Source organism: Barbus barbus (genome assembly GCF_936440315.1).
Source record: "Barbus barbus genome assembly, chromosome: 20".
NCBI lineage: Eukaryota > Metazoa > Chordata > Actinopteri > Cypriniformes > Cyprinidae > Barbus > Barbus barbus.
In genome coordinates, this window is record NC_136748.1 from 15,002,362 (window position 1) to 15,028,974 (window position 26,613).

General features: G+C 36.3%; 3 protein-coding genes and 1 long non-coding RNA gene across 11 annotated transcripts in view; 1 reads left to right on the forward strand and 3 right to left on the reverse strand.

The window, feature by feature from the left end:
* LOC306886632 (SH3 domain-containing YSC84-like protein 1) overlaps positions 1–5,435 on the forward strand; it is a 29,505-nt gene extending 24,070 nt beyond the window's left edge. Inside the window, exon 10 of one of the 2 annotated variants that reach the window (XR_013785639.1) lies at positions 4,499–5,433. Coding sequence is in view for 1 of the 2 variants with exons in the window: in XM_079443911.1 (XP_079300037.1) it covers positions 4,499–4,692 (194 nt within the window). In the remaining variant the exon portion in view is untranslated. Of the gene's footprint in view, positions 1–4,498 lie in introns of both variants that reach the window. The other variant, XM_079443911.1, reaches the window with a different exon arrangement.
* A 568-nt stretch (positions 5,436–6,003) lies between these two features.
* LOC306886631 (solute carrier family 22 member 6) lies at positions 6,004–11,882 on the reverse strand. Of its 3 annotated transcripts, none has more exons than XM_079443910.1 (10): positions 11,394–11,882; positions 11,206–11,306; positions 10,962–11,116; positions 10,575–10,743; positions 10,361–10,463; positions 10,114–10,244; positions 8,651–8,868; positions 8,404–8,512; positions 7,191–7,421; positions 6,004–6,730 (listed from the first exon to the last, which is right to left on the reverse strand). In XM_079443910.1, exons 1-10 carry the CDS (start codon positions 11,625–11,627, stop codon positions 6,637–6,639), a joined length of 1,545 nt encoding a protein of 514 aa, XP_079300036.1. In that variant the 5' UTR covers positions 11,628–11,882; the 3' UTR covers positions 6,004–6,636. The 3 variants fall into 3 exon arrangements, with proteins under 3 accessions (XP_079300036.1, XP_079300035.1, XP_079300034.1); XM_079443909.1 differs by having other exon boundaries at positions 11,206–11,309; positions 11,394–11,835; XM_079443908.1 differs by having other exon boundaries at positions 6,010–6,730; positions 10,361–10,743.
* A 965-nt stretch (positions 11,883–12,847) lies between these two features.
* LOC306886142 lies at positions 12,848–16,583 on the reverse strand. The gene is made up of 4 exons (XR_013785608.1): positions 16,413–16,583; positions 14,175–14,858; positions 13,657–13,783; positions 12,848–13,561 (listed from the first exon to the last, which is right to left on the reverse strand). It is a non-coding gene; the product is annotated as an uncharacterized lncRNA (long non-coding RNA).
* A 7,236-nt stretch (positions 16,584–23,819) lies between these two features.
* LOC306886596 (NHS-like protein 1) overlaps positions 23,820–26,613 on the reverse strand; it is a 51,447-nt gene continuing 48,653 nt past the window's right edge. For all 5 annotated transcript variants that reach the window (XM_079443849.1, XM_079443848.1, XM_079443851.1 and 2 more), the window contains one exon: positions 23,820–25,557. In XM_079443849.1, the coding sequence (XP_079299975.1) occupies positions 24,957–25,557 (601 nt within the window). In that variant the 3' untranslated portion in view covers positions 23,820–24,956. The remainder of the gene's footprint in view (positions 25,558–26,613) is intronic.

A 26,613-nucleotide genomic window follows, 5' to 3' on the forward strand; every position in this document is an offset into this window, starting at 1 on the left:
TCCTGCCATTGGTTGACCCAGTGTTGCTGTTGTCGGGCCGGTTGTGATGTTTTGAACACGCCTCAGAGACACAGTGCTTAAACTTCTCCAAAGAATAAATCTTTTAAAATATCTTCTTTTGTGAAACTGAACTGTCAACAAATGGAATTTAAAAAAATAATGGTTTTGATAGTGTTTTTAAACAAGTTTCTCAAATACTTTACATTACTTCACAACTTTAAAGTTGTGTCTGCATGATGGAGTAATTAAGCTAAAAATGTTCTGTTAAATCATTTACTCCCTCTCATATCATTCTTTGTGTTCCGCAGAAGATAGAAATTCATATAGGTTTGTTAAGATTTCTTTTGTGGAGCATAAAAGATATTTAAAAAGAAAATGTTCATACAATGCAAGTCAGTGAGGTCTAATGTTGTTTTGCACCCCATTGACTTGTATTGACTCATTGTATTGACTGATTCACAGAAGAGAAAAATTAATAGGCCTACAGGTTTGGGTGAACTATCCTATTAACCTTGGATAGATTTGTATTTTAACATTGGGGGGAAAACGCGTTTAATTAAATTTTGATATGTGTTCTGACCAGATGTGTTACTAGAAAGACTCCATCATGATAAAGCTAACTACAGTCTTTCGATGATGAGTCAAAGAGATAATCATCTGTATTGTTACAAGCTGGAAAAAAGTCCCTGGGTGTGTGTTCACATCGCAGACATTTCTCTCCCCCCAATTATCATGATATCGTTTGTGAAAAATGAGACCTGGAAAACTCTCACTCCTCACTGTTTCATTAACACTCCTTCCCCTGAAGATCATTATAGCCATAAATAATACAGTCATTTAGATGGATCTCAGGCCTTAGGAAAAGGTGGTTAGAGAGCCACCCTGATTTCTAAAGACTCCTTTGTCTATAAAGGGAAACTGTTTTATGAGGTTTTGATTTAAGTGTAATGGCACGTTGAGCAGCTGTTGTACAGGTTTCTCTGTGAGGGGTACTCTGCCAAAATACACAGCCCTTCCAGATCTGAATAATCTCTTTGGATTGTATTGCTGTCTTGTGCCCGGCTTGTCATGTCTTGCACTTGTGGTAGCAGGAATGAACATTATGTTGAATGGATGCAGTTATTTTAGGATACCAGTCAAAAGCATTTAGTGTGAAAAACGGCTCGACTGAAGCTTTTGGCAAGGCCTGAGGTTTATTTGGAGTCAGATTTCCCAGCAGGTGCCAACAGTGTGAAACCACATTCCACCTCTGTCTGATTCCCTGCTCCTCTCTTATATGTCTTCACTCCTCGACACCTGTTTCCCCTCATTTTCCTAGCAAAGCAAGTCTTATCATTCAGCCAGCTCGATGCATGTTGAATGTCACTCTGCTTAGATTGATAAATGAATGAAATGGTCTGAAACCACATTGGGAATCTGGAATTCAAAATCTGTTTTAAATATATGTTGTGTCATACAGTGAAACTGTATGAAAAAATAAAAAATGTAATCTAGAAACTTTATTTTGTCCATCGGTTGTTGGATGGAGGCAGATCTGAACGCAAGCTTGCAGCTGATTGATTGAAGGGATGGGGTTTATGCGGATGAATTATTGGAGAAGTCCGATATACATAACTATTAGAAGATTAGGTCAAGACATTTTGATTAAAAATAACAAGGCCAAATTAATTTATTAATACCTAAAAATTAAACATGCACAAATAATTTATTTTCAATAATGGGCATTTAGTAATGATGCAACTTTAAAGCAACCCAATGTCATTTTGTGACTTTAGAGACCTCTACAGTTATGTGAATGGAATTCACTGTCATAATTACAGATAGCTGTACACCTGCATTTGTTGCTGTGGTAAAGTAACAGCCCACCAAATTTACATACAGTGCTTCCAGAAAATACCTTTAGAGGGAGCGTGGGAGCAGGGTTGCCAAGTCCACTGTTTTACTGCCAAATCGGGCTACTTTTACACTGTTGTCGTGGGTGTTCCACGAGAGGGCAAGTTTTGTATAGCAATTGACCCTTCGCAGAGACCCGCCCACTTCGTTACTGTTGCTAACTCCGACAAGCCACGCCACTCTCACACCACATCATATTGTAATTTTAAGAAATTCAAACAATAAATGCCATGTTGTGGCTCTTTAATGCGTCGTGACAGATTGCTGTAGCACCTCAGTTCAAGTGGCATGTGAACTGATCATCTTTTCGTATTTAAAGGATGAAAAAAAACCGTGAATGAACATAAGAAGGTATTTTAGTTCAACCGCGGAAAGATGTCAATAATTCAGAAGTTCGTTCAGGCCCCTTCCCAAATCACACCCTAAACCTTCGTGGTCTTCCCTGCGCATGCAGCGGCCATTGTAAGTCCACAAGACGGCAAGTGCATGTGAAGTGTGCCATTTAGGACAGGGCCCTACTGCCCTGTATGATTTGTTTGTCGGACAAAATGCAGATTCGACGTAATGATTGGTCAGATTGCCTGTCAATCAAGCTCCCTGCAAAGGGTCAGTTGGGCTGGTTTTGTTTAACAGACCTGGCAACCCTGATAAATAAGCTGATTAAATAAGCTTTCCATTGATGAATGGTTTGTTAGGATAGGACCATATTTGGTTGAGATACAACTATTTGAAAATCTGGAATCTGAGGGTGCAAAAAAAATCAAAATATCGAGAAAATCGCCTTTAAAGTTGTCCAAATTAAGTTCTTAGCAATGCATATTACTAATCAAAAATTAAGTTTTGATATATGTACAGGAGGAAATTTACAAAATATCTTCATGGAACATGATCTATACTTAATATACTAATGATTTTTGGCATAAAAGAAAAAGCGATAATTTTGACCAATATTGCTGACTATTGCTACAAATATACCCATGCAACTTATAATCGGTTTTGTGGTCCAGGATCACATATTTCAAGAAAAAAACGTACATGTAGTTGCTTTCAAACTCTGCATTATTTGTAGGCCAGGTCACTAATCAAAGTTTCACTGGTCGTCTTACACTTTTGTGACCTATTTAACCATGCATCGAGAATAAAGTGTTTTGCATTTTGCTTAAACATTGTTTTCCAAAAGACCTCTAAAGGAAGGAACAAAATCACATACTCCAAATCTTTAAGTTCCATGAGCAAAGTGCATTTATTCCCGCTCAATTGTGTTAAAACACATAGTCAAGAGTTTCAGTAATTGAAGGTTTACATTTGCTGTTTGTTAACATGACAGCAGAAATGATTGCACAGTTGTTTATTTCTTAGCATGTTAATAGACACCTGGCTGACAGATCCTATCTGCAGATATTAATACTGTGTTGTGCACCACCATCTATTAGAGTATGAGCTGGAAAGTTTTGTGGTGTTGGAAGTACAACGCAATGTGTGTTTGAGGGAGAGTGCCAGGTTAACTGAGCCAAAGTGGGCTAATCTGTTTTAAGAGTACATACATGCTGCTCTCTAGTGTTGATAATGTGGTATTACAACTTTATATAGACACGTTTTCAATACCATACATATTTATTCATTGCTAATGTCACTGTATGTGCAACATTTATACATTTACATGTAATTATTTATCAAACTACCTTACAAATAAGGAAAAGCACAAACAAAAGCATCATAATGTTTAATTAAATGAATATAGCTCTTTTTTTATATTGTTCCAAAGCAGTGCTGAAATACCGTTCAGTATGTTTAAAATAAATAAAAATAATTTTCAGCAGTAAAGTGCAAATGCACACTACGTTTATACTATTTTTTTTATTTAATTTAATTATGAATTAATTTATTAAATTAATTTAATAATACATGTTTCATTGTCTTTAATAATGTGGCCTCAATATTATTTTAGTATCGCTGAGATACTATTTTATTTTTATTAATAGTTTGAATCAGGTTTTTACTTTTATATTTTTCCATTTTCATTTTGTTATGTGTTTTGTCATTTTTATTTTAGTTTTATATATGCTGGTTTTTTTTATTAATTTTATTTGTTTTCTTTTTATTTTAGTACAAGTTAAACTAAATTAAAATGAGAAATGTTGCCTTGACAACTAGCTGGAATATATATATTTTTTTTATTTCAAGTAATGAAAATGAGTTTTTATGGTCTCAATTTCAGTTTCAGTTTTAGTTAACAATAATAACCCTTAGTGGAACTTGGGAATCATTCTGTATATTATTAGGCTTTATATGACCTTCACACTGATTTGTAACTAGAAAATGCTGCAATAACAAAACAAAAAAACAAAAATGTAAATTTTTTTGTTTGTTTGTTTAATTTAGTATTTTATGCATGTATTTATATACATTTTAATCAACTTATGAATATGTTTTACTAAATGTTTAATGTCTTTAGTAATGAAGAATAACAGTTTGGGGATCATTCTGTATGTTACTAATCTTTAAATGACCTTTACACTGTGGTTAGAATTACACTTTCAAAATTTCTCCAATAAGGAAAGTGTTTTCAACCAAACAATGACCTCTCCTTTCTAACGTGTTCTAGATCAAGCATCAGGTGGCGCTTTAGTGGTCACCGCCGTGCATCCATTCACCGGCCAGCAGCCTGGAGATCTGAGCTTTGTTCCAGGAGATCGCATCACTGTTATCACCAAAACCGACTCGCAGTACGACTGGTGGGAAGGAGAACTAAGAGGGCAGGTTGGAATCTTTCCAGCTAATTTTGTGTCCTATAGCTGAAGGTACTAAAACACCCAGAAAAATCTCAAATTGATAACAAATGATGTCTGGCATTGAAGGATCCTTTTCTTTTGCACAGTTTGAAATGACATTTTATGATGGAGTATATTTTTAGGAGCACTTTATTAAGGGATGACAAGAGGTGTGTTTTTCAATGTTCCTGGCATTGGTGAAATATTTTCTTTGTTTCATTTTGGCTGTTCAGTTACTGGTAAGTGGGTTGACTACTAAAGGGTTCCTGTTTTATATTTTTAGTTATGCTATAGTTTAGAAACACACTGGAATACAATTATGCTTTATATGCATACATGCAGAAACCAAAAAAGTGACATTGTGGTATTTTAAATGAAGTTGCTCCAGGTATTTGAAATATGATAGCACAATGGTTTGCCATTGGCAAAAACATAGTGGCACATTGCTGCTTGTTTTTCCTCTGATAATAACACTGCACAGCTGTTTCAAACAAATGTTATTACAAATGATAAGCTCCATAGTTTATAACAAGCCTTATTTATTGTTTTATAAACTTTTAACTTCACGTCTGCCTTAATACTCAGAAAAAAAGGAAAATGGTGTTTGTTTGTTTTTTTTAAGGAAGTGAATGAATGATTGCTTTCATTGCTTTAATTTATTGCTGTTTTCACAAATGTTAATCAAACATGAATGATTGTTTTCCTACCGATTTTAAATGCCAATGAATGTATATCAGTTCTAATAAAGATTTCCTAATTTTTTTAACTTACAGTTTGTCCGTGGTGCTGGTTTAAGACTTGATTTTTCTTATTGTAACATGAGTTATAACTAAGTTAATATCACGTTGACACTTGCGCATACTTAAATCATTGCCCACTAGGTGTCACACAAGCTAAAGATCTAGTCTTAAGTACTGAGTAAAACAATCAAATAGAAAGTAGTTTCTGTGCACCTCTATTAAAAATTCTCTAAGCAAATTATATTCTGCAATGAGCAACATGCAAATTCTTTTAACAGCTGGTAAGAATAACAACTACAGCTGAATGTTCAAGTACATGCTATACGTGTAGTTTTGCAGCAGAGATATACATAGATCAGTGCATAAATATATTGTATATGTGCCGAGTTAGCTGATTGAATGTGTTTGGAACCTTTTTTAGTCCACACTCCAAGACCTACATGGAAATTTTAAGCAGCAGCTGCACTGGAAACATTTAATGAAATGGTAGAAAAGTTCAAGACTCACAATTCAGTTCTAGCAACTATTCTATTCCACTTAAGCAATCACAACGGAATGCAATATGCCTATGATATCAAGAAAATAAAACTTATTTTCTTAGTGTGAAAAACATTTTAATAATCTAAAGAACATTTTGTGCAATGGAAAGCATAAATGCAAACAAATATGCTTTATTTTTTAGAATGCATTTTAATAAAGGGTGCATCATACATCCGAGTTAAAGTTATTTTTTGTTTTGCATGTATATACACAAGCTGTTAAAACCAATGATTTAACCTGCTGTCTGTTTCATTAAGAATTACACAAGACTTTGCCCCCAAGTGTTTGTGAAGGTAAAAATTTTACTTTGGAAATCCAAGAACATAGGTAGTTTAGAAAATTAATTTGTCAATAAACCTTTAAAAAAACTTATACTTTCAAAGCATAAAGTATATATATTTTAATTTTTGTTTTTAAAAATGTGTGCATGTTTTTGAACTAAAGAACTCTTATATAAAAATATCTACAATAGCAGCACTGAAGTATAAAATTAAATCTTACTAGATGTTCCAGTATCAATCATCCAGAAGTAAAATTCATTACAAACACATACAAAAACCCATTACACAGTATTACTCGAGATATATTTTTGAAATGGTACAATCCCAAGCTTAGGCCCTCATTTGTATTTGACATGAAAGCAAATAAAAAATTATATGAAAAAGTCAGTTGTGCTATGTTCCTCTTGTTGATTATGCTGAGAGAGGACTGGATTCCATTTGGTTCTTCGTGTCATTCTCCTTGGTAAAAGAAGCATCCGATTCATATTTAGGCTTCACAGGCCAACTGATATGAAAACGAAAAAAAAATTTTAATTAGTCCAGAATACATCCAATTGTACATGCATGTTTTAAAATATTGATATTTGAATGCAGCTAACCAGCATTTTTATCTTTAAACATTTAGCTATCATTTGGATATAGATGGCATGCGGATGAAAAAAATACTGTCATGGCATGACGTTTACTGATAAGCTTTACATCTGATGCCGTGCCGCACACTAGTTTACAACACAAGTCTGGCATATCCTCCCTGGAATTCAAAATACTCCATACACGTTCATATTTGTTTTTTGCCTGATCAGCTGTTCAGCTATCAGAACTCCAGAGCCACATCATATACTTGGCTCTTTACTGGCTTTCAATATGGCTGGTTGAATTTAATTTTAATATATATTTAAATAATATATGCAATTGTGTATTATAAGGTATTACATCAATTTTTTTAAAATATTTTTTTATCTCACCATACACAGCATGAGAGCTTCAGTCTGGGCTGTTTCTGACAGTCTTGTACTGTGTCTGGTAAAGGGATGCCACTGGTCTCTGGAAGAAGCAGGCACAGGGCTGCACCAATGATTGGCCCACTGCTGTAACAGATCATAGCTGGCAGAGGGATCCCGCCATCGGGGGTCACCACCGCATTTATAATGCAGGCCACTCGGTAACAAAGACTAACCAGGCCGACGCACTTCTGCCTGCATAGCGTAAAACGGTTTGTTAGTGAGAAAGAGATGCACATTTCATGAACAACAAGTGAAGTGAACTGAAGTGACATACGGCCAAGTATGGTGACCCATACTCGGAATTCGTGCTCTGCATTTAACCCATCCAAAGTGCACACACACAGCAGTGAACACACACACAACCGGAGCAGTGGTGTTCTTGATAGAAAATATTAACATTTTTAAATACAACATGTACAACTTTTTTCTATCCCAGGTTTATATGCAGACAGCTTCACTGTCCTCCAAAGGCAAAAAGACAGTAACTACACATTTTGAGTTCTGACTGACTATGATCTGTCTTGTAATAAATGGGAAAAAGCTCAACTATGGCCAGATTTAGAGAAAACTAAGTGTGATAATCAGTATCATAATAATTTTTTTCTACCAACTCAGTTTCAGCGTTGGTGTAAAAATGTGCAGCAACTACTTATCTGTACATTCAAATTAATTTTTATCTCTTATTGTCTATTACTGTGCTGTTAGCTTACTTAGTACTGCCACACTGCACACGATGTTATGTAACTTGTGGGGGAAAAACGTGTTTTATAAGCTCTACAATGATTCAGCATATTTATTGTCTACCTGCACGACAATCCAATATCTCTCTAGCAATTTCTTGCAGGAAATGCCACAGAGGTTACATGTAATATATCTAAATCTCTTTTGATTTGTAATCAGAAAAAAATACTCGTACAGATCAGCACATGCTCATATATTTTAAAATAATTTTTGAAAAGTGAGCTGTGATATACTTTTTGAAATCCCAAATTTACTCCAAATTACATTTAATTTCACACAAACAAAGATGCTTTTACAGTTTTCTGACCTTGCGCATTTTATAACTGAGATCAACACGGTTGACTCTAAGCTTGTTTTGAACTTAGAGACGAGTTATCAAATTATCTGACCAAGAATAGGCTTTATCAGTTAGGTCTGTTTGGATACTGTGTACCTTATTACAGTTGGGAACAGCTCAATCCCATAGAGCACAGAGACACAGTAGGTGGACTGCATACACAGCTTGCCCATCAGTGCCAGAGTCATAACAAGAGCAGGTATGTCTGTTCAGAAAGCGAGATGATTACAAATCATCAGTTTTAAGAGTGATATTCTTTAAATAAATATAGTGAGCACCAAGCAATATCAGACCATGGTCAGTCTGTGCTCATGTATTGTATTTCAATGACTGTGTCTCTCACCGCAGAACTTGGAAACGAGGAGGGACAGCATACAGGAAATGCCACTGAGGAACAGCGAGCCCATGCTGAACGGCCTACGGCCCCATCGCTTCAACAGAAATGGAAGCAGCAAAGAGGGAGCCTCTGATAGACCAGAGAAAAACTGCGCCAAATAGATATTTACACCGAAACTTCCCACACTGAAGCAGATCCCATAATATGTGAGAGCAGACGCAAAACTGTAAAAGAAAAAAACACGTTAAAACAATCGTTCGCGTAGGTTCATATAAACAGCAAATTGTTTGGATTAAAAAAACATGAATTTATTCAGATATTGCTAATAGTTACAGAGGAAAGAAGTGTCTCTAACTTGAGAAAACAAACTTGGTAGTGGGGTTTTTATGTAACAGCCCCTCAAAGTTAAATCATTCAGTCAATCTATTTACTTTTAGCTTTAAAAAACAACTCAAGAAAGACACTGCTTAAGGTGCAAGGTCACCTCCCTCTGTCACACACTTGAAAATCCTTAAAAAATGTGTCGCAATACAGCACATACTTTCAAAAGTAGAGAATAGAACAGAATGGAATAGAATTAGGGGTGGCTCGATACGACTTTTTCAGAACCGATCCCGATCCGATAACAAAAATTCTGAGTATCTGCCGATACCGATTCGATACCTGGGCAGTTTTTTTTTTAAAATTAGTTTTGAATTTTAAATTCTAGTGGGACGACAGCCTCACGTGGGTGACCGCGCAGAAAGGTGCGCTTCACCCCCCCGCTCTCCGGTGTGCTTTGCGGAAGAGAGTCTTCGGCCCACCCCTGGCGCTTCAGAGATTATCTTGTTTGGTGCGGAGGGGGACGACGACGATCTTGACGAGGCGCTGTCCCTAACGACGTCCGAGAAGGACTGGGCCCACACTCCAGAGGAGCGCTACGAAGTGGAGGGACACACCGCGTTCCAGGATGAGCTCGTTTGGATTCTCACCAAGGCCGTGAGCAATTTCGGTCTAGAGTGGGAGTCCACTGATGAACCGACTAAGAGCAAGCTGGATTTGTGGTTCCTTCACTCGGGCCGCCGAGCTGCTACGCCGAGGTAGCAAGCCCCGTTCCTCCCCGACCAGCACGACGAGGTCGCCAAGGCGTGGGCTGCGCCCCAATCGGTGGCGGGTCAGAGATTTTCACCAAAGTCGACGCAGCGGAAGCCCGAGGATACACGCGCATTCCACCCGTCAGGGAATTGATTTTTGATTATTATGTGTGTGTGCAAATCGAAAGATTCAGCTTTTCAGATCAGAGCTGCGAGTGTAAATTTCAACTTACAAATACAAATATTAATATGACAAGTTCTCACATTCAAATCAGCAACCTCTCGAGTTTAGCTACTGATTTACCTTCATAATAGAATAGAATGGACTAGAATAGAATAGAGAATAAAATGTTAGGAATAAATCATCACAGAAATTATTACCACAAACTTCCCTACCCAATGTAACTCATGACAAACAGACGCAGGAGTATAGTAGGTGATGTAAAGTTGGCGAAATTAGACTCTGTATTATTGGAGATCTTCTCTGAGAGTGGCTTCTGTGTATCATTGTCCACAGAATCCAAAAGCTGTCAATGAAAGGAATGTACAATTTATGTAAGCACAATTCTGCATGCTGAAATGGCATGTCTCTCCACTTTCCACAAACATTTGAGCAATTTTAGATTATGACTTTGTGTCTTACAAGACCCAAGTAGTGCTTGTCCTCAGAACTTCTATTCTGATAGCCCTCTAGTGTTTTCATCCTCTTATTTAGAAGCAGCCATCTAGGAGATTCTGGAAGAAAGCTAATAATTGCAAGAAAGAATGAATAAACAAAAGCAAACAAACAAACACTTTGAAACACTTTTTTTAAATAATTCAACCATGCACTGAAAATTTGTGATTGTTCTACTAACAAATAAAGAGGTAGGAAAAGGATCTGAGGGATTCCCAGTGCCAGATGAAACTGCATCCAACCACTGGCCAAGAAAGCTACAGCCGCCAATCCCATCATTCCCAGACTGAAGATGAAGGAAAACAGGGTGGGTGGCCAGATACGATAGTTGGGCAGGCTCCATTCAACTCCTGAGAAATCAGAAGTAATTTTAATTTATTTGGCATTATAAATTAACTTAATTGTGTTAGGCCTATATTCTAAAATTAATACTGTTCCATTTTTTTTACATATATGCTTATTTTAAAAGGTAGAAGAAAAAAACCTCTTGTCACTAAAATGTTTTTTTTTTTTTTTTGTCCAACAGTGTTAATACAGAATAAGAAGACACGCATAAGAGTAGTTGTACCTAAACTGAAGGTGCAGATGTGAATGGCACAGCAGGCTACTCCACTGATGCAGCGAGCAGTCAAGTAAACAGGCACATACGGCAGAAATGCCACTACAATAGTAGTAACTGCGAGGACCGTTGAGCAGCAGATTAGAAGTAATTTCTTTCCATACCTGATTAGAGGGAGAAAATACAATGTTTCATAGGGTTACTTGTACGTAGTAACGTCTGACGTCGAAAACAGAAAGGGACAAATACCAACTTGTCAGAAACAGCGCCAGCGAATAAAGAGCCGATAAGTAAACCCGTCATGTACGTCGCTTGCCCATGTGCAAAACGCTTCGCCTCGTGACACGTGAGACTCTGCTGCAAAACAGATAGCCTGTAACTCACTGAATACATGTGCTGGGCTCTAAATAGGCTATATGTTGTGCAATCTTTATTACTCACGTGTGTGAGGTCGCTGTGATTGCCTGTCCAACTTGTTGAGATGTTGAAAATATTAGTGTCCACTGTTTGGTTCAAAGACTTGCTCGCTATATTATCACTGCAAGACGTAATGTGTAACGTAAAGACATCCACGAAAAATGTAAAGGCAGTGAAAAATATCGGTAAAGTAAGGATAAAATAGACATGTCTTTGTAATGGACCAACAACCCGACGAAATGCGCTGTCCGTTTTCATTTCGCCTGCTAAAAGGTATTAAGTTGTATCCCCAAATAAACTTGCGGTAAGCACGAGCACTTATCATTCACTGAGGTTTAATGTCAGCACTACGTGTTACTGCCATCACGACTGGGACTTCTGAAGACGTCTTCTCTCCACCCTCAGTAAGGCTTTACGTAAGCATAGTTGGTTTGGCTTAATCCTATAGTTCGAGTCAGACACTAGTGACGCGAAAGGGTCAATAAGGCACTTATCACACTTCGTCATATAGGCGACTGTTTACCAGGGAGCGAATTTCAGGTTGCAAGTTTCAAAATGATTCTGTAACATAAATAGATAGAAAGATCAATAGATGGTGTTTTGTTTAAAAAAATAAATGTCACTGCACCATGCAAAAAAATACAAATAAAACTACATTATATGTTTGCATTAGTCTACATTGTATTTTTTTCCCCCGTAGGTTGTGTGTGAAGCCTACTTCATAATGTTAATTATTATTAGCATTCAGAAAAAATCATTGCATTACAGGAACTATAACGATTCTACAGATGAATCTCGTACAGATCAAAAGTCAACCACAAATCCAGCATATACAGTAGCAACTCATTCCTTGCCTGCTAGTGAGTGGGTATACACACGTGGTCAGAATTGTTGGTGCCCTTGGTAAATATGACCAAAGAAGGCTGTGAAAATAAATGTGCATTGTTAATCCTTTTGATCTTTTTTTTTCACAAAGCATATTAAGAAATACATTTTTCTCAAATACATGTTGGACACAATTACTGGTACCCCTAGAAATTCTTATGAGTAAAATATATCTGAACTATATTCCCATTCATATTCACAATTTTGAGCACTCCAGGGTGATTATGAACATGAAATTATCCAGCCACGGCTTCCTGTTTCACAGGAATATAACTACACAGCAAATTCTGCTCGTTGGAATAAACTCCCTGGTACATGCTCCCTGAGTCTACATGCGTGACCATCAAATAGTTAAAATAACTCGGCTCTTGGAGTTGAATTTTTAACACTTTTTCAGAGTTAAAATGTACCTCTTTCTGGAGTTAAAATTATAATCCTATGGAGAGTAATTATAACTCTAAAATTGAGTTAATTATAATATGAACTCCTTACCAGTGTTAAAAATCAACATTTAAAAAATATTTAACACTTCTTAGAGTTAACATTTAAGACAATGTTTGTTTTATGTGAAAATGACTACACTGAATGCCATACTCTTGACTTACTACTTTTATTTGAGCAAATCCATAGATTAGGTTTAGAAATTCCATGCATGGATACACTTTGAAAATAATTGCTGTCATAAAATACTGTAAAATCTAACAGCAAAACATTTACATTTAATACATGTAGGCAGCTAACAGAGTGATAAATGTTCAGTAAAATTGTATAAAATATTGCCAACAACACATCACTGCATTATATAAAATCAAAAATGCAGGTTTATAAAAAAAAAAAAGTTGTGCAGTATAGGATTGTGTAACCAGAGGAAGACACGTATACATCAGATGAAAAAAAAACAAGGAACAACTTGTGATACCAGGACACATTCCATGAATTGTTTTTAGGTGCCTGAAAAAATGCAAAGCTGAACCAAAGGATGAAGTGCAGGGGAAACAACAACATTTTGTTTTAATAAGACAATTACTGCTTGTTCAACAGCCTTGCTCTCAGTTCTTTGACTTTTGGAGTTTCTTCAGTTGTACCTTTATCAGTTTTGTACATAGTTGTCTGCAAAAATGTGTACAGGCTGAACAGAGCATCATGAAAACTTCACACTGAAAACAAAATTGGACTTGAACAGATCATCACATACCCAAGGATGTACATGACTGACAAGGCAAAACTTTTGAAGTCCCTGAAGCAATAACGTATGGTTGAGGGTTTCCTTTAGTGGTCAGAAGATGGTCATCAAGACTTTGGCATGACTGAAACACAATATAAATGTCCATTTATAAACGATTGGTTTAAAAATAGGCATGAAGTACAATATTTGGAATAGGATAGAGTTGTCTTAACAAACCTTATGAAACTTCACCTGATGATGTGTTGCCTCTCCAACACTGATCTTCTTGGGCCGCTTTCCTCAGCTGATTGTGGAGTAAGAAGACCCAGCAGGACAAGGAGAGAAGCCATGTCACTGTCCCATTCTGGAGACACAAAATAACAGTAGTTATTTCAAACTAGTCTGTTTATGCCATCTCTAAGTTACCCCCGTGTATTATGCATCATAATATTTTAAAATTACAAACTATTAGTGGGGTAGTTATAGTTGTGCTGGAGAGCAAACAAAATGTTTCATATACTGTACATGCCCAAAGCCAAGGGGACATGCATCATGTTTTTTTTATGTAAAAAGTTATGAACAGCATTCCTAAAGCATGAATTTACTGATGAGCTTTAGTAATAGACTAAATTTTAAGAAATAACTGTGTACTAAGTGTTTTAAGCAGAATTTTTGGGAAATAATCAATAAAACCTTTTTAAAAAGAAGAATGATTGACTCAAGTAACAACATTACTACTGTGATGATGACTGTACCTGGATCATCATTCAGTACAGCTTTCAGAAGCTGTTTTAGGAGAGCAGTCTCTTTAAGGTTCCTGGCCTCCTAGACAACTTTTTCTTTAAAACTGGTGTTCCATTTTTCCAGGAACCTTGAAGCAACCTCTGCTCCAAACATCAGTGAGAACTCTTGCAAAATTTCTATGCGGGCTGTAGATTTTTGTATCTCGCTCAGTCTCTTAAAAGCTGGTACAAGACTCATGAGGAAGAGATCATCCTCATCGCCACAGTCTTTAAGCTGCTTGGAGATTTCATCCACCTTTTCAAGTACACGTGACTCTAAATAAATTTCCTGCTGTCTTCGCCTTTTCATTGGTACCTGAGGAACTGATGTACATTCCTTAGGCATTTGTGAGCTGTTCTCATTTTCATTCTCAACAAGGGAATCCTCAGTTGTACTGATATCACTCACTTCCTGCTATATCTGCACTGTGACTGGATCAAATGTGAGAATAACTTCCTGTTCTTCTTCATTTTCCACCATGTTACTGCTTGTCGGCCTCTCTCTCACATGGGACTCAAGGAATGCAATGATGTTCAAGTATTTCCAGACTTTCTGGCTGTCTGCTCCTCCTGACCCGCTCTCCTTGTCTTTCATTGCTCTCCTTTCTTTTATATATTTGTCCCTGAGATTTTTCAATTTTTTCCTCACTACTTCAACTATCCAGAAAAAAAAAAAGTTTAAAAACAAAAACAGAAAAATTGTTAATACACTGAAAAAATAAGAATTATTGCAAATTATACATGAATACATAATGTCAGATTTATTTGTATAGTGGCAAACATGTGGTGTTACAAGCTCCACCAAACTCTGGATCATTATATTTATAAAGGGCACACACTATATTGTCCTTCTGGCATTAGTTGTTGCACATTATCTGTTTTGTGTAATTGATGTTGGAGCTTTCGGAAGAAACAGTGATGGAGGAGTATTTTCCTGTTCCTCTTTGGGAAAAAGATTGAAAGAGGGAAAACTTGGCATTGCAATGGACACACCACCAGGGGCAGAAAGCCTTGGGCCTATGTCACATGTCTTTGTTAGAGATTAAGCTTTCCCACTGCAAATAAATCTGATGAGGCCCTTTCCAGGACTGCAGCTCACAACAGAGAAGAAGGTATATAATTATCGCTTGTCCCGGGCAAGAAGAGTGGTAGAGAATGCCTTTGGCAGTCTATAGGCGGATGATGGCTGTTACACCTGAGAAAGCAGAGGCAATTGTGAAAGCCACATGGATTCTGCACAATTTCCTACGGATTCATGGCAACAAATGTGAGGAAGAGCATGCAGCAAGAAGTTCTCCATGTGACTATGTATTAAGAATGGGAGCCATCAGCAGTAGCAGACTTGCAGTGTCTGTTAGAGAAACATTCTGCACCTATTTTAGCTCACCTCAAGGAGAAGTGTCCTGGCAACACTCCATTGAATAAACTAATATGATCAACTGGCTACAGATATTAAATTAGGATAAATCTGTTTGAAATGTGTATATAGTTACAAACACGTGTATATAGTAATCAAATCAAAAAGTCAATTAATCAGTAGATAATGAAAAGCAGATGTTACAGTAAACAAAAAAAACAAAACAAAAAAAAAAAAAAAGCAGATGGCTTATTATCGATTGTGTGTCTGTCTAGCCTTCTTGAACCTGATGCACACCACCTTTCAAAAGTTTGGGGCCAGAAATATTTTTTATGTTTAAAAAAAAAAAAAAAAAAAAAATCATCTTCTGCTCACCAAGGCTCCATTGATTTTATCAAACACTCACACACAGCATTTGTATAATTACTGTCACTTCAATTTAATGCATTATTTCTGAATAAAATAATTAATTTAAATAATTGGATAATAGTGTAAACATTTTTAAAAATGTTACATAACCAGATTTCTGACTATCACGGTTTCCATAAAATTATTAATCAGCAAAGCTGTTTTCAACATTATAATAATAATAACCATAAATGTTTCTTAAGCAGCAAATCATTATATTTGAACGGCTGTGCGTGCGCGTGTGTGTCTGTGTAAAAAATAAATAGATACTTCACAATATTACTGATTTACTGTTTTTTGATCCGATAAATTCAACCTTGGTGGGCCAGAAGAGACTTATTTAAAAATCGTACCAAATCCAAACTTTTGAAAGTTAGTTTATCATGACATTTAACCACGCGCAATAATGTACTGTTTGGACATTTTGTACATATTTGTATTTTTACCTGGCAAACCAACTCGTGCGCTCACAAGCTTCCACGCTCTGGATTTTTTTTATTTATGTCTCTGTATGAGATTTTAGATGTGTCATACAATTCTGGAAAATTCCATCAAACTTAAAACAATCTTCTCTTCCATTTTCAGCTGTCCGTTATAAGTTCAGTTAAATGTTCTATGATTGGTTGTTAATAATCTGTTCACTTATTGGTTAAAGCCGACGCGGATGCCGCTGCCGCTCTCAAAAAGATAAGAACGTAGGGATAAAAAGTACCCCATGTGTAAAATGAAAACCACTGCTCTAACCTCATCAGGAATTATTTTGAACTATACTATTTTGGCAAATGGAGGTTTCAAAAAGTATTGAATAAAAGGGTACCGCTAATTGTGTCCAATGTGTATTAAAGAAAAACATTTATTTCATAATGGTATTTCCCCCCATTTTAAATTATTATTCTCCAATGAAAGGTTAGATTATTGTGATTTTTTTTTTTAAATAATAGATGAAAAGGATTAACAATGCAGATTTATTTCCACAGCCTTCTTTGATCATTTTTACCAAGGGTACCAACAATTCTGACCACGTGTAAGTAAATGTTTTAAATAGATTTTTTTTTTTTTTTACAATATACAACACTAGGCTATATCAGATTTCCATGGCAAATTCAAATTTTTGTATTAGCTTTGTATTTAAATGTTGTATTAGCTAAAATCACATGAAATGCTTAAAACGTGTATCACATGACAATTTATTTATCACGTTTAACAATTCAACAGTTCAACACGGTCCATAAATAAATAAATAGCAGTTATCCTAGAGGTTTTCAAATCTCTCTCTCTACATATTATATAATTAAATTATTTATATTAATTATTTTTATATTGATGCTACTGATTGTTGTACTTTATTTATATATTATATATATAATACCACAATCAATATCAATATAAAAACAATTAATATAAGTTAATTATATACATATATGTTAATTGTTTTTAAATTGATGATATTGATTGTTGTATTTTATATATATATATATGCACACAATTATGTATATTAATTGATTTTATATATATATATATATATATATTAATTGTTTTTAAATTGATGATATTGATTGTTGTATTATATATATGCACACACAATTATTTATATTAATTGATTTTATACACACACACACACACACACACACACACACGTGACCAAAAATATTGGCAATTCTGTCAGAAAATGCAACCCTTCTCTCAGAAAATGGTTACAGTTGCAAATGTTTTGGTACTCGCATGTTTATTTTTATTTGCATTGGAGCAAACAAAAAAAAAAACAACTGAGAAAAGTAAAATCTGATACAATTCCACACAGAACCCCAAAAATGCACTAGACAAAATTATTGGCACTCTTAACAATATTTTGTAGCCAGTCTTGCTTTTTTATGCCTTTGTGTCAGCAGTGGTGTCCTCCTGGGTCTCCTTCCATAGTGTCCGTTTTCATTCATGGTGACGGATAGTACGGGCTGACACTGTTGTACCCTGTGTCTGCAGATCAGCTTGAATTTGTTTGGAAGTTAATCAGCGTTCTTTATCCACCATTTGAACAATCCTTCGTTGTTATTTTTCATTAATTTTGCTCTTCCGTCCACGTCCAGGGAGGTTAGCTACAGTGCCACGGACTGTAAACCTCTTGATGATATTGTGCACAGTGGACACATGGGAACATTAAGATCTCTGGAGATGGACTTGTAGTCTTGATTGTCCATGTTTTTCCAAAAAATGTTTCTCTCAAATCCACAGACAACTCTTTACACTTCTTTCTTCTCCATGCTCAGTGTGACACACAACACAAAGGTTGAGTCAACCTTTCTCCATTTTAACTGGTTGCAAGTGTGATTATTATATTGCCCACACCTGTTACTTGCCACAGGTGTGTCTAAATACAAATTACAGGAGCATCGCATACTTGAAAAGCAATTATTTCTTACAATTTTGATAAGGTGCCAATAATTTTGTCCAGTCTTTACTGACACCAAGTGGCATCCCTAACACAATTCAATTCTTTGTGAAACAGCCTTGTGAGAATTTCCATTTTATGTTTGCTGGGGGTTTGTCCTAGGGGTTAAATTAGATTAGGAAAATAGTTAACAAGAACAAAAAAAAAAAAAGTTAATGAGTCTGTAGCATAAAAGCTAAAAAAGTAGGCTCTATAGTTGCCTAAATACCGTCTGTATAAAAGCTACAGTTTTTTTTAATTCAGTGAACTGTTTGAAGTTAGCATGTGATTAACCATGACTCATTTTTTTTAAACTGCTTCCCATAAAGAGATGTTTTTAACAATTAAATTTAAAACCTGTAACATACGTTTTTAAAGGAGATAATATAAAAATATTTATTTTGTGAATTTAATTTGACTGTGCGTCTGGGAATGTGTCGTCACAGCAGCAATGCATTCTGGGAATTTAGGTCACGGTAGCTACAGCGGAGGCTGGATAATAGAGTGAATATACACAATGATATTATTTAATATTTCTATTATTCTACTTAAGATCGCGTTGGAGTGGTTAAGGCTCACTTGACATCATTTGTCATAGCCCTTTGCACGGCCGGTGTGAAAAACGAGATATTTCCTGCAGACATTAACAGATGCCACAGGCCTCATCGGTGTCTGCATTAAATACCTCTGCTTTTGATTAACCCTGTGTTGATACAGTAAGCGTTAAGTTGAATCACATAAACATAAAATAGCCTATAAAATGTCTGCATTCACTACGGAACTCGGATGAAAGTTGAACTGAAACTCGGTAACTTAACTCAAATAAGATATGGCTTAATAATTGATCTCTGTAGATTTAATATATACAGTGATTTGCATTAAACTGTTCGCCCTCACACCACAAATAAAAGAAAATCGTATATGGAAATATTATCTGTGGCAGCTCTTTGATCCCCGGCCACTTGTTTGTAACGTTAAGGATTAAGTTTCATTCATTCATTCATTTGATCTCTTATCATTGTTCGGCATCTCTAATAATAAGGAATCTTCAACTTGGTTCATTATTTATTTGCATAGCATCCACAAAACACATCGATTCAAAGCAGCTTGTTCTGTTACCTCTATAATGGCTTAATTCTTTACACCGAGCAGATTTACTGGGCAATTGTGATATATGCTAAACGATCCACTGTTTAAGATCTAGCTATGTATTCTCCCCTTTAAAAAATAGACATGGCTTTGCTGCTCTAACCAAAGTGTTTTAACAGTTAGCCTGTATCAGTATATGTACAGTTAGCCTGTATCAGTGTATGTACAGTTAGCCTGTATCAGTGTATGTACAGTTAGCCTGTATCAGTGTATGTACAGTTAGCCTGTATCAGTATATGTACAGTTAGCCTGTATCAGTGTATGTACAGTTAGCCTGTATATGTACAGTTAGCCTGTATCAGTGTATGTACAGTTAGCCTGTATATGTACAGTGAGCCTGTATCAGTGTATGTACAGTTAGCCTGTATATGTACAGTTAGCCTGTATCAGTGTATGTACAGTTAGCCTGTATCAGTATGTACAGTTAGCCTGTATCAGTGTATGTACAGTTAGCCTGTATATGTACAGTTAGCCTGTATCAGTATATGTACAGTTAGCCTGTATCAGTATATGTACAGTTAGCCTGTATCAGTGTATGTACAGTTAGCCTGTATCAGTGTATGTACAGTTAGCCTGTATCAGTGTATGTACAGTTAGCCTGTATATGTACAGTTAGCCTGTATCAGTGTATGTACAGTTAGCCTGTATATGTACAGTTAGCCTGTATCAGTGTATGTACAGTTAGCCTGTATATGTACAGTTAGCCTGTATCAGTGTATGTACAGTTAGCCTGTATCAGTGTATGTACAGTTAGCCTGTATCAGTGTATGTACAGTTAGCCTGTATATGTACAGTTAGCCTGTATCAGTGTATGTACAGTTAGCCTGTATATGTACAGTTAGCCTGTATCAGTGTATGTACAGTTAGTCTGTATCAGTGTATGTACAGTTAGCCTGTATATGTACAGTTAGCCTGTATCAGTGTATGTACAGTTAGCCTGTATCAGTATATGTACAGTTAGCCAGCTGTATCAGTGTATGTACAGTTTGCCTGTATCAGTGTATGTACAGTTAGCCTGTATCAGTATATGTACAGTTAGCCAGCTGTATCAGTGTATGTACAGTTTGCCTGTATCAGTGTATGTACAGTTAGCCTGTATCAGTATATGTACAGTTAACCAGCTGTATCAGTGTATGTACAGTTAGCCTGTATCAGTATATAGTTAGCCTGTATCAGTATATGTACAGTTAGCCTGTATCAGTGTATGTACAGTTAGCCTGTATCAGTATACAGTATGTACAGTTAGCCTGTATCAGTGTATGTACAGTTAGCCTGTTTCAGTATATGTACAGTTAGCCTGTATCAGTGTATGTACAGTTAGCCTGTATCAGTATATGTACAGTTAGCCTGTATCAGTGTATGTACAGTTAGCCTGTATCAGTATACAGTATGTACAGTTAGCCTGTATCAGTGTATGTACAGTTAGCCTGTATCAGTATACAGTATGTACAGTTAGCCTGTATCAGTATATGTACAGTTAGCTTTTAGTTTAGTTTATTTATTTACAGGGGCAATGCACATTAATAACATAAATGTAAACGTGCCAGAATTAGCCCAAAAGGCTGTTTTTCATCTGTAGACCCTTGACAAAATGTTAAAAGGTCACCCTAAAATCAGAGACAGAGCATCACACATATACACATCATATGGAGAGAAAAGAGAAAAAATAAAATAAAAAATAATAATAATTACAGAAAACAAATTCACACACAGAGAAATCACTACTAAAATACAAAATATACGTGAATTATCTAAAACAAAGTAAACATGAGAAAAAGGAAAGAGAGAGAGAAAGAGAGAGAGAGAAAGAGAAAGATGGCAGCAGAAGAGAGCAACTTAACCAAGAGCAATTAGTACAAAGAAGTCTATTGTCAAGAATACAATACTAATGTTGACAGTGCTGAGTTGTCAGTAACCATTTTTTAAGATGAGACTGAAAAGAGCCAAATGTATGCAATCGTCTAATTGTTGATGGGACAAAGTTCCATTCCCTTGCAGCTTTGACCGAGAATACAGATTGACTAAAGTTACTTCTTTTGAGAGGAATAATACAGTCCCCTCTTTCCCCACCCCTTGTAGATCGGTGAGCAGTTGTTATATAGTCTTAAACAGCAGACAAATATGTACATATTTGATCAAGTTATCCCAGCTTAGCAAATTGTATTTTTTTAATATTGAGCAATGATGAAACCGAACTGATTTCTTATCAAGAGTTTTTAGTGATTGTTTATACAAAGACTAAACAGTAGTTAAACAGTAAGTAATATGAGAAATAATCATGGAATGCATATACATCAAAGCAGCGTCAGACGACATATAATCACGAATAAATCTAAAATTTGATAAACTAAATCTGACCCGATTACAGACCTTTTTAACCTGCGCCTTAAATGAAAGTTTGGAATCAATCAGAATACCAAGGTACTTATATTCAGATACAACTTGTAATCTTTCCCCTGAAACAAATACATCTGGCACTATACTTAAATTCTTAGTTTTGGTGATAAATATACACACTGTTTTAGAGATGTTTAACTGTAAGCAGCATTGTTCTAGCCAAGCTGCAACATGAACCAGGATTCTGTAAGTTCATTTGCAACTTGTGACACACTACTTCCGTGTATATAAATAACAGTGTCATCTGCATACATTTGAATGTTAGTGTTAGGACAGACGGATGGAAGATCATTGATGTACAACGTAAAAAGTAAAGGACCCAGAATAGATCCTTGTTTCCTTCACAGGTTTTGTTACTTATAATATCCTTATTTTATGTGTTAATAATAACATAAGTATTTTGGTAACAGATTATTTTTAACACACTGTCTTAACATGTATTTCTCTTTGTTTTAGCTGAAAGGGAAGACCAAAGGAGGGCCTGTCCTGGGATTTGATTTTGGCTGTATTGTGCGTTTACGGAGAAGACCAAAAGCTGCAAAGGCAAACACTTCAAATGGTATGTCTGTGTTGGTCTCAGCACCTTGACTGAACTGTACTGCAGATACATTTTGCACAGCATTTGATGTTTCTTAAACTTTGTTTATCACGCTTATCCCTCGGCCCCATCAGCAAGAACCCCCAACAAAGTGTCATGTCGAAGTAGTAATAATTCATACAATTTAACAAGTCAGCAAATTCATACAATATTACAAAATACAATATTCGTACAAAATTCTACGACTTTTACTCCTACTGCTGTCACTGGCCATTGCCTCAACTCTCATGCAAATTGTGCCCATTGTAAGTAGTCAGAGTGTTTATATCCAAGTTTATATTAAGTTTATATTTTTTTTATTATTAACCTTAACAGATCAACAGTACCTTAACAGTCTCTTCCCGTTCTAACAGTACATGATATCTGTCCACACCTCAGAGTCTGCTTTTCTTTCCATGTTTATTTTTATTGAACGCATCTGTCTAAAAAGCGAGAGTCTGGAAATGCTAGTTTAACTTGTCACGTGACAAATCAGATCTTCAATTAATTTGGCCAAATCAGATCTGCTGCGTGGTGTTTGTACGCATCTGCTCTCCACAGAAGTTAATGGGAAGGATTGGTGTATCATATGCACGCAAAATTGACTTTTGGCGTATGCATTATACGCAATTGGAAAGTGTAAAGCCATGTTATTTATACGCAGATTGATGAGAACGGAACGGGTTGGTTAAACACTGATTCAGTTGCTTCAGCTTTTAATGTGCTAAAGTGCAATTACCTAATATATTAAATCATTTAATTGGTAATGGGGTGGTGATGGCACAGTGGATAAGACACATGCCTTTGGTGTGAGAGACCCGGGTTCGAATCCACTGTGAGACACCAATGTGTCCCTGAGCAAGACACTTAACCCCTAGTTGCTCCAGAGGCGTGCGACCTCTGACATATATAGCAATTGTAAGTCGCTTTGGATAAAAGCGTCAGCTAAATGAATAAATGTAAATGTAAAATGTAATCCATATTAAAAACTTGTTGTTTGATACTCTGACCATTCATAGAATTTTCACAGGTTTATATTGTTATACAGTAGTTTAACGATTAAAAACATCATCACAGTAAATATTGACATCATTGCAGCAATGTGGACATTTTTGTGCTGGAGCAGAATGCAGACTGTCCTATATTTGGCCAGGCACGAACTTGGCCTTGTCTGTGCTCTGTAAATCTCAGCAAGGATAATGACAATCAGATGTGATTACCTATATGACGTCAGTGGAGTGTGGGTCATCTTACTGTAGTCACTTCTGTAATATAAAGTAGATCAGAACTAATATGCATATATTTCACAGAAAACAAGTAATTGTTTATGAGTAATGCCATTTTTATTTCTTTCACAGAAACACTTGCATCTCACAAGGCCTTTTACCATTTCTCTACGGCCATTCTGCTGGTGTATACTACTATGGGAAGAGGAACATTCAGGTGCACGCAGTACTAGTAAATGGACTAAACAGTACCTCCCTTTGGAAATAAGAAATATAAAAATGTACAAATTGACATATTGGGAAAATGTGAGACAGACAAAGGCAAGGAATTTCTCAGCTTCTGAAGAATATAGAGACCTAAATAGACACTTTCATTTTCTATAAATGAAACTGAATGGTTTGTAAAGGCTGGATTATTTACACTGTTAAAGTATAGCGAACTATTATTATCGTCTAACTGTAAACAGATAAAATTCTATTTAGTTAGTTTGAATTGGCTTGCATTAACTGAATAACTTTCTGTTTAGATAGAGTCCCATCTCTCTCGTTGCTCTAACTGAAGATTGTTGGACACAACTGAAAAGAAACGAAGAATGTAAAGGTGCGTAAAATATACATTTTAAATCTGTCTCTTAACACTTCTTAAAACTCAATTTCATCTCCACACTCATTCTTTAGCAACTTCACCATAACAGTCATGTGCCACCCTTCAAACTTCTCATGCTTGATAATTCCAATACTTCATTGACACCACCTCTTCCACGAATGTGATCTGGATGTGGGTTCTGTGAATTCAGAGTTTCAGTGCTCACTTTGGTTAGGTGCTTCCATTGTCACAGAGGCAGAAACACATCAGCACGGACCATTCAAAACAAAATCCCTCAATGACATTCTGCTTCCATTTATTCGTTCCTCAACTTACCACCAAGGAAACATACATTTTCTTATTCTCCTAACCTGCATACAGCAAGCTAAGAACATTCGATTTAACAAAACCAATAACCCTCTGTTAATATCACATTTTTTGAGAACACTAATGTTTTATGAAAGCTTTCACTCAGGGAAAAGAGCAAATCTACAGTTACAGAATCACAGAAACTTCCCCCTGCTATCGGCCAGCACAAGCATGGCCTTCCAGCCAGAGTTTAGACCTCTGCGGTCTTCATATTGAATGGACAGCTATCTTTTACAAGTTGTTAGGGTTGAGTTGACAGCCCTAAGTGCTGCCTTGAACGCAGACCGTGCTGCTGGAGGATATGGGCAGGGCAAAATGACTTTCAGCGCTAATGCAGCAGTCTGTAGACTCAGCCATCTCTCCCTCTTTTTCGCAGATGGCAGTCATTGGCCCACTGGGAATGCGGCTACGGCTGTTGTACCGGCTGCTGGCTGCAGAAGGTGGTGTGCGTGAACGCCCATATTTTAGAGTTGGTAGTCCAGCTGTAAGACGGGGCAAGGCTCCCTCCGTACGTGCCCACTCTTCATGTGCTCTCCTGCTGCTTGTTGGAGAGGTGCACAGTCCGTTAGATTCTGCATGCTCTGAATTAGCCCTCTGAAAACGGGGGTTTGTGCTTTTGAGAATCTCAGTGGCTGACATGCGGAAGCTGGACTCTGAACGGCTGCCCTTCTTGAGAAGCAGAGCTTTAAAACTGTCATTGCTCATGGATGAGCGCCGCAGGTTGCGCTGAATGGAGCCGGTCTGACGTGGCAATGAAGTTAGGCTGGGGCAAGAGCCTGTTGGAGTGACAGGTGGGGAAGGGAGGATGTTACGGCAGCGTTCCTCTTCAGAGTCGCCACGGCCCAGGACCTTCCTCTTTGACCTGTGGATTAACAGACAGCAGGACAGGTTCTCAGGTAAGCCATTTTTTAAAATCTATTAATAAGTGAAAGTGTGACTGTCATTTGTTATAGGACTGTAAACAGATGGTACTGTCTACTTTGAAAAAAATGTTGTGAAAAATACTTTAGAAGGGATTCAACATTATAATGAATTTTAGGTTTGAAGATTATCAGTTTCGAAGGTTATCAGATAACACATAACTAGATACTACTATTTTAGTACTTTAATGCTTTTATTATGTTGTAGGAGTTATGATAAATCATTTTTGTATTCTGCTATACCCTAAGAAAATATCTTTGTATTTAAATAATTCCTCATCTATCACCATGTTTCCTTAAGATTCAGGACATCATTTTCCCTTAAGCTGTTTAATCGGAGCACTTGGAAATGAGCTCTTTCTAGGCATTAAACTTTGATTCACACAAATTGATAATGACAAAACTTCTAAGAACACCACTGCATCGTGCTTTTTAGTTCTGTTCTACAACACTACGACAGTCATACCAGAATAATATTCCCACCTCTGTTTGCTAACTTTCAGTTTGGTTGAAATACATAGTTCATTTAACTTATAAACCTAACAAAAGGTGCGACACCACAATACAAACACTGTGAAATAGAGTTTAGGGATTAGAGAGGGCAAAAAAGAGGATAATCAATTCTTACTGGAGCTACTGGATTATGGGTGTAATCTGACCCTAGCCAAACTACAAGGAGACAACACCAGCAACAACCTGATTACTTGCCAGTCCAATCCACACCTGTAATTGGATGTTCATGTTCTGTCTACGTAGACTGCTCCAGATGACACGTTTAGACAAATGATTCAACACAAATGCATGAACACATGACACAACTCTAATAACAATAAAACTGAATGATTAAAAGATCCCAGTTTGTCATTAAAGTCGGCATCATAAACATTGTCCAGACCATCCAAAATACCAGGGTCTTAATTATTAATTAATAATATTTCAATACAAAGAGATACTAAAAGGCATTCTATAGAACTTTGCATCAGCCAAACAATTGAGTT

Excerpts from the sequence above, each read along its gene's own strand:
- LOC306886631 (XM_079443908.1), bottom strand. The coding sequence starts at position 11,627 with ATGAAAACGGACAGCGCATTTCGTCGGGTTGTTGGTCCATTACAAAGA. Across the intron at positions 10,245-10,360 it reads ACAAGCACTACTTGGGTCTT|CTTTTGGATTCTGTGGACAA; the intron begins GTAAGACACAAA and ends TTTCATTGACAG. Across the intron at positions 6,731-7,190 it reads AAGCTCTCATGCTGTGTATG|TTGGCCTGTGAAGCCTAAAT; the intron begins GTGAGATAAAAA and ends TTTTCATATCAG.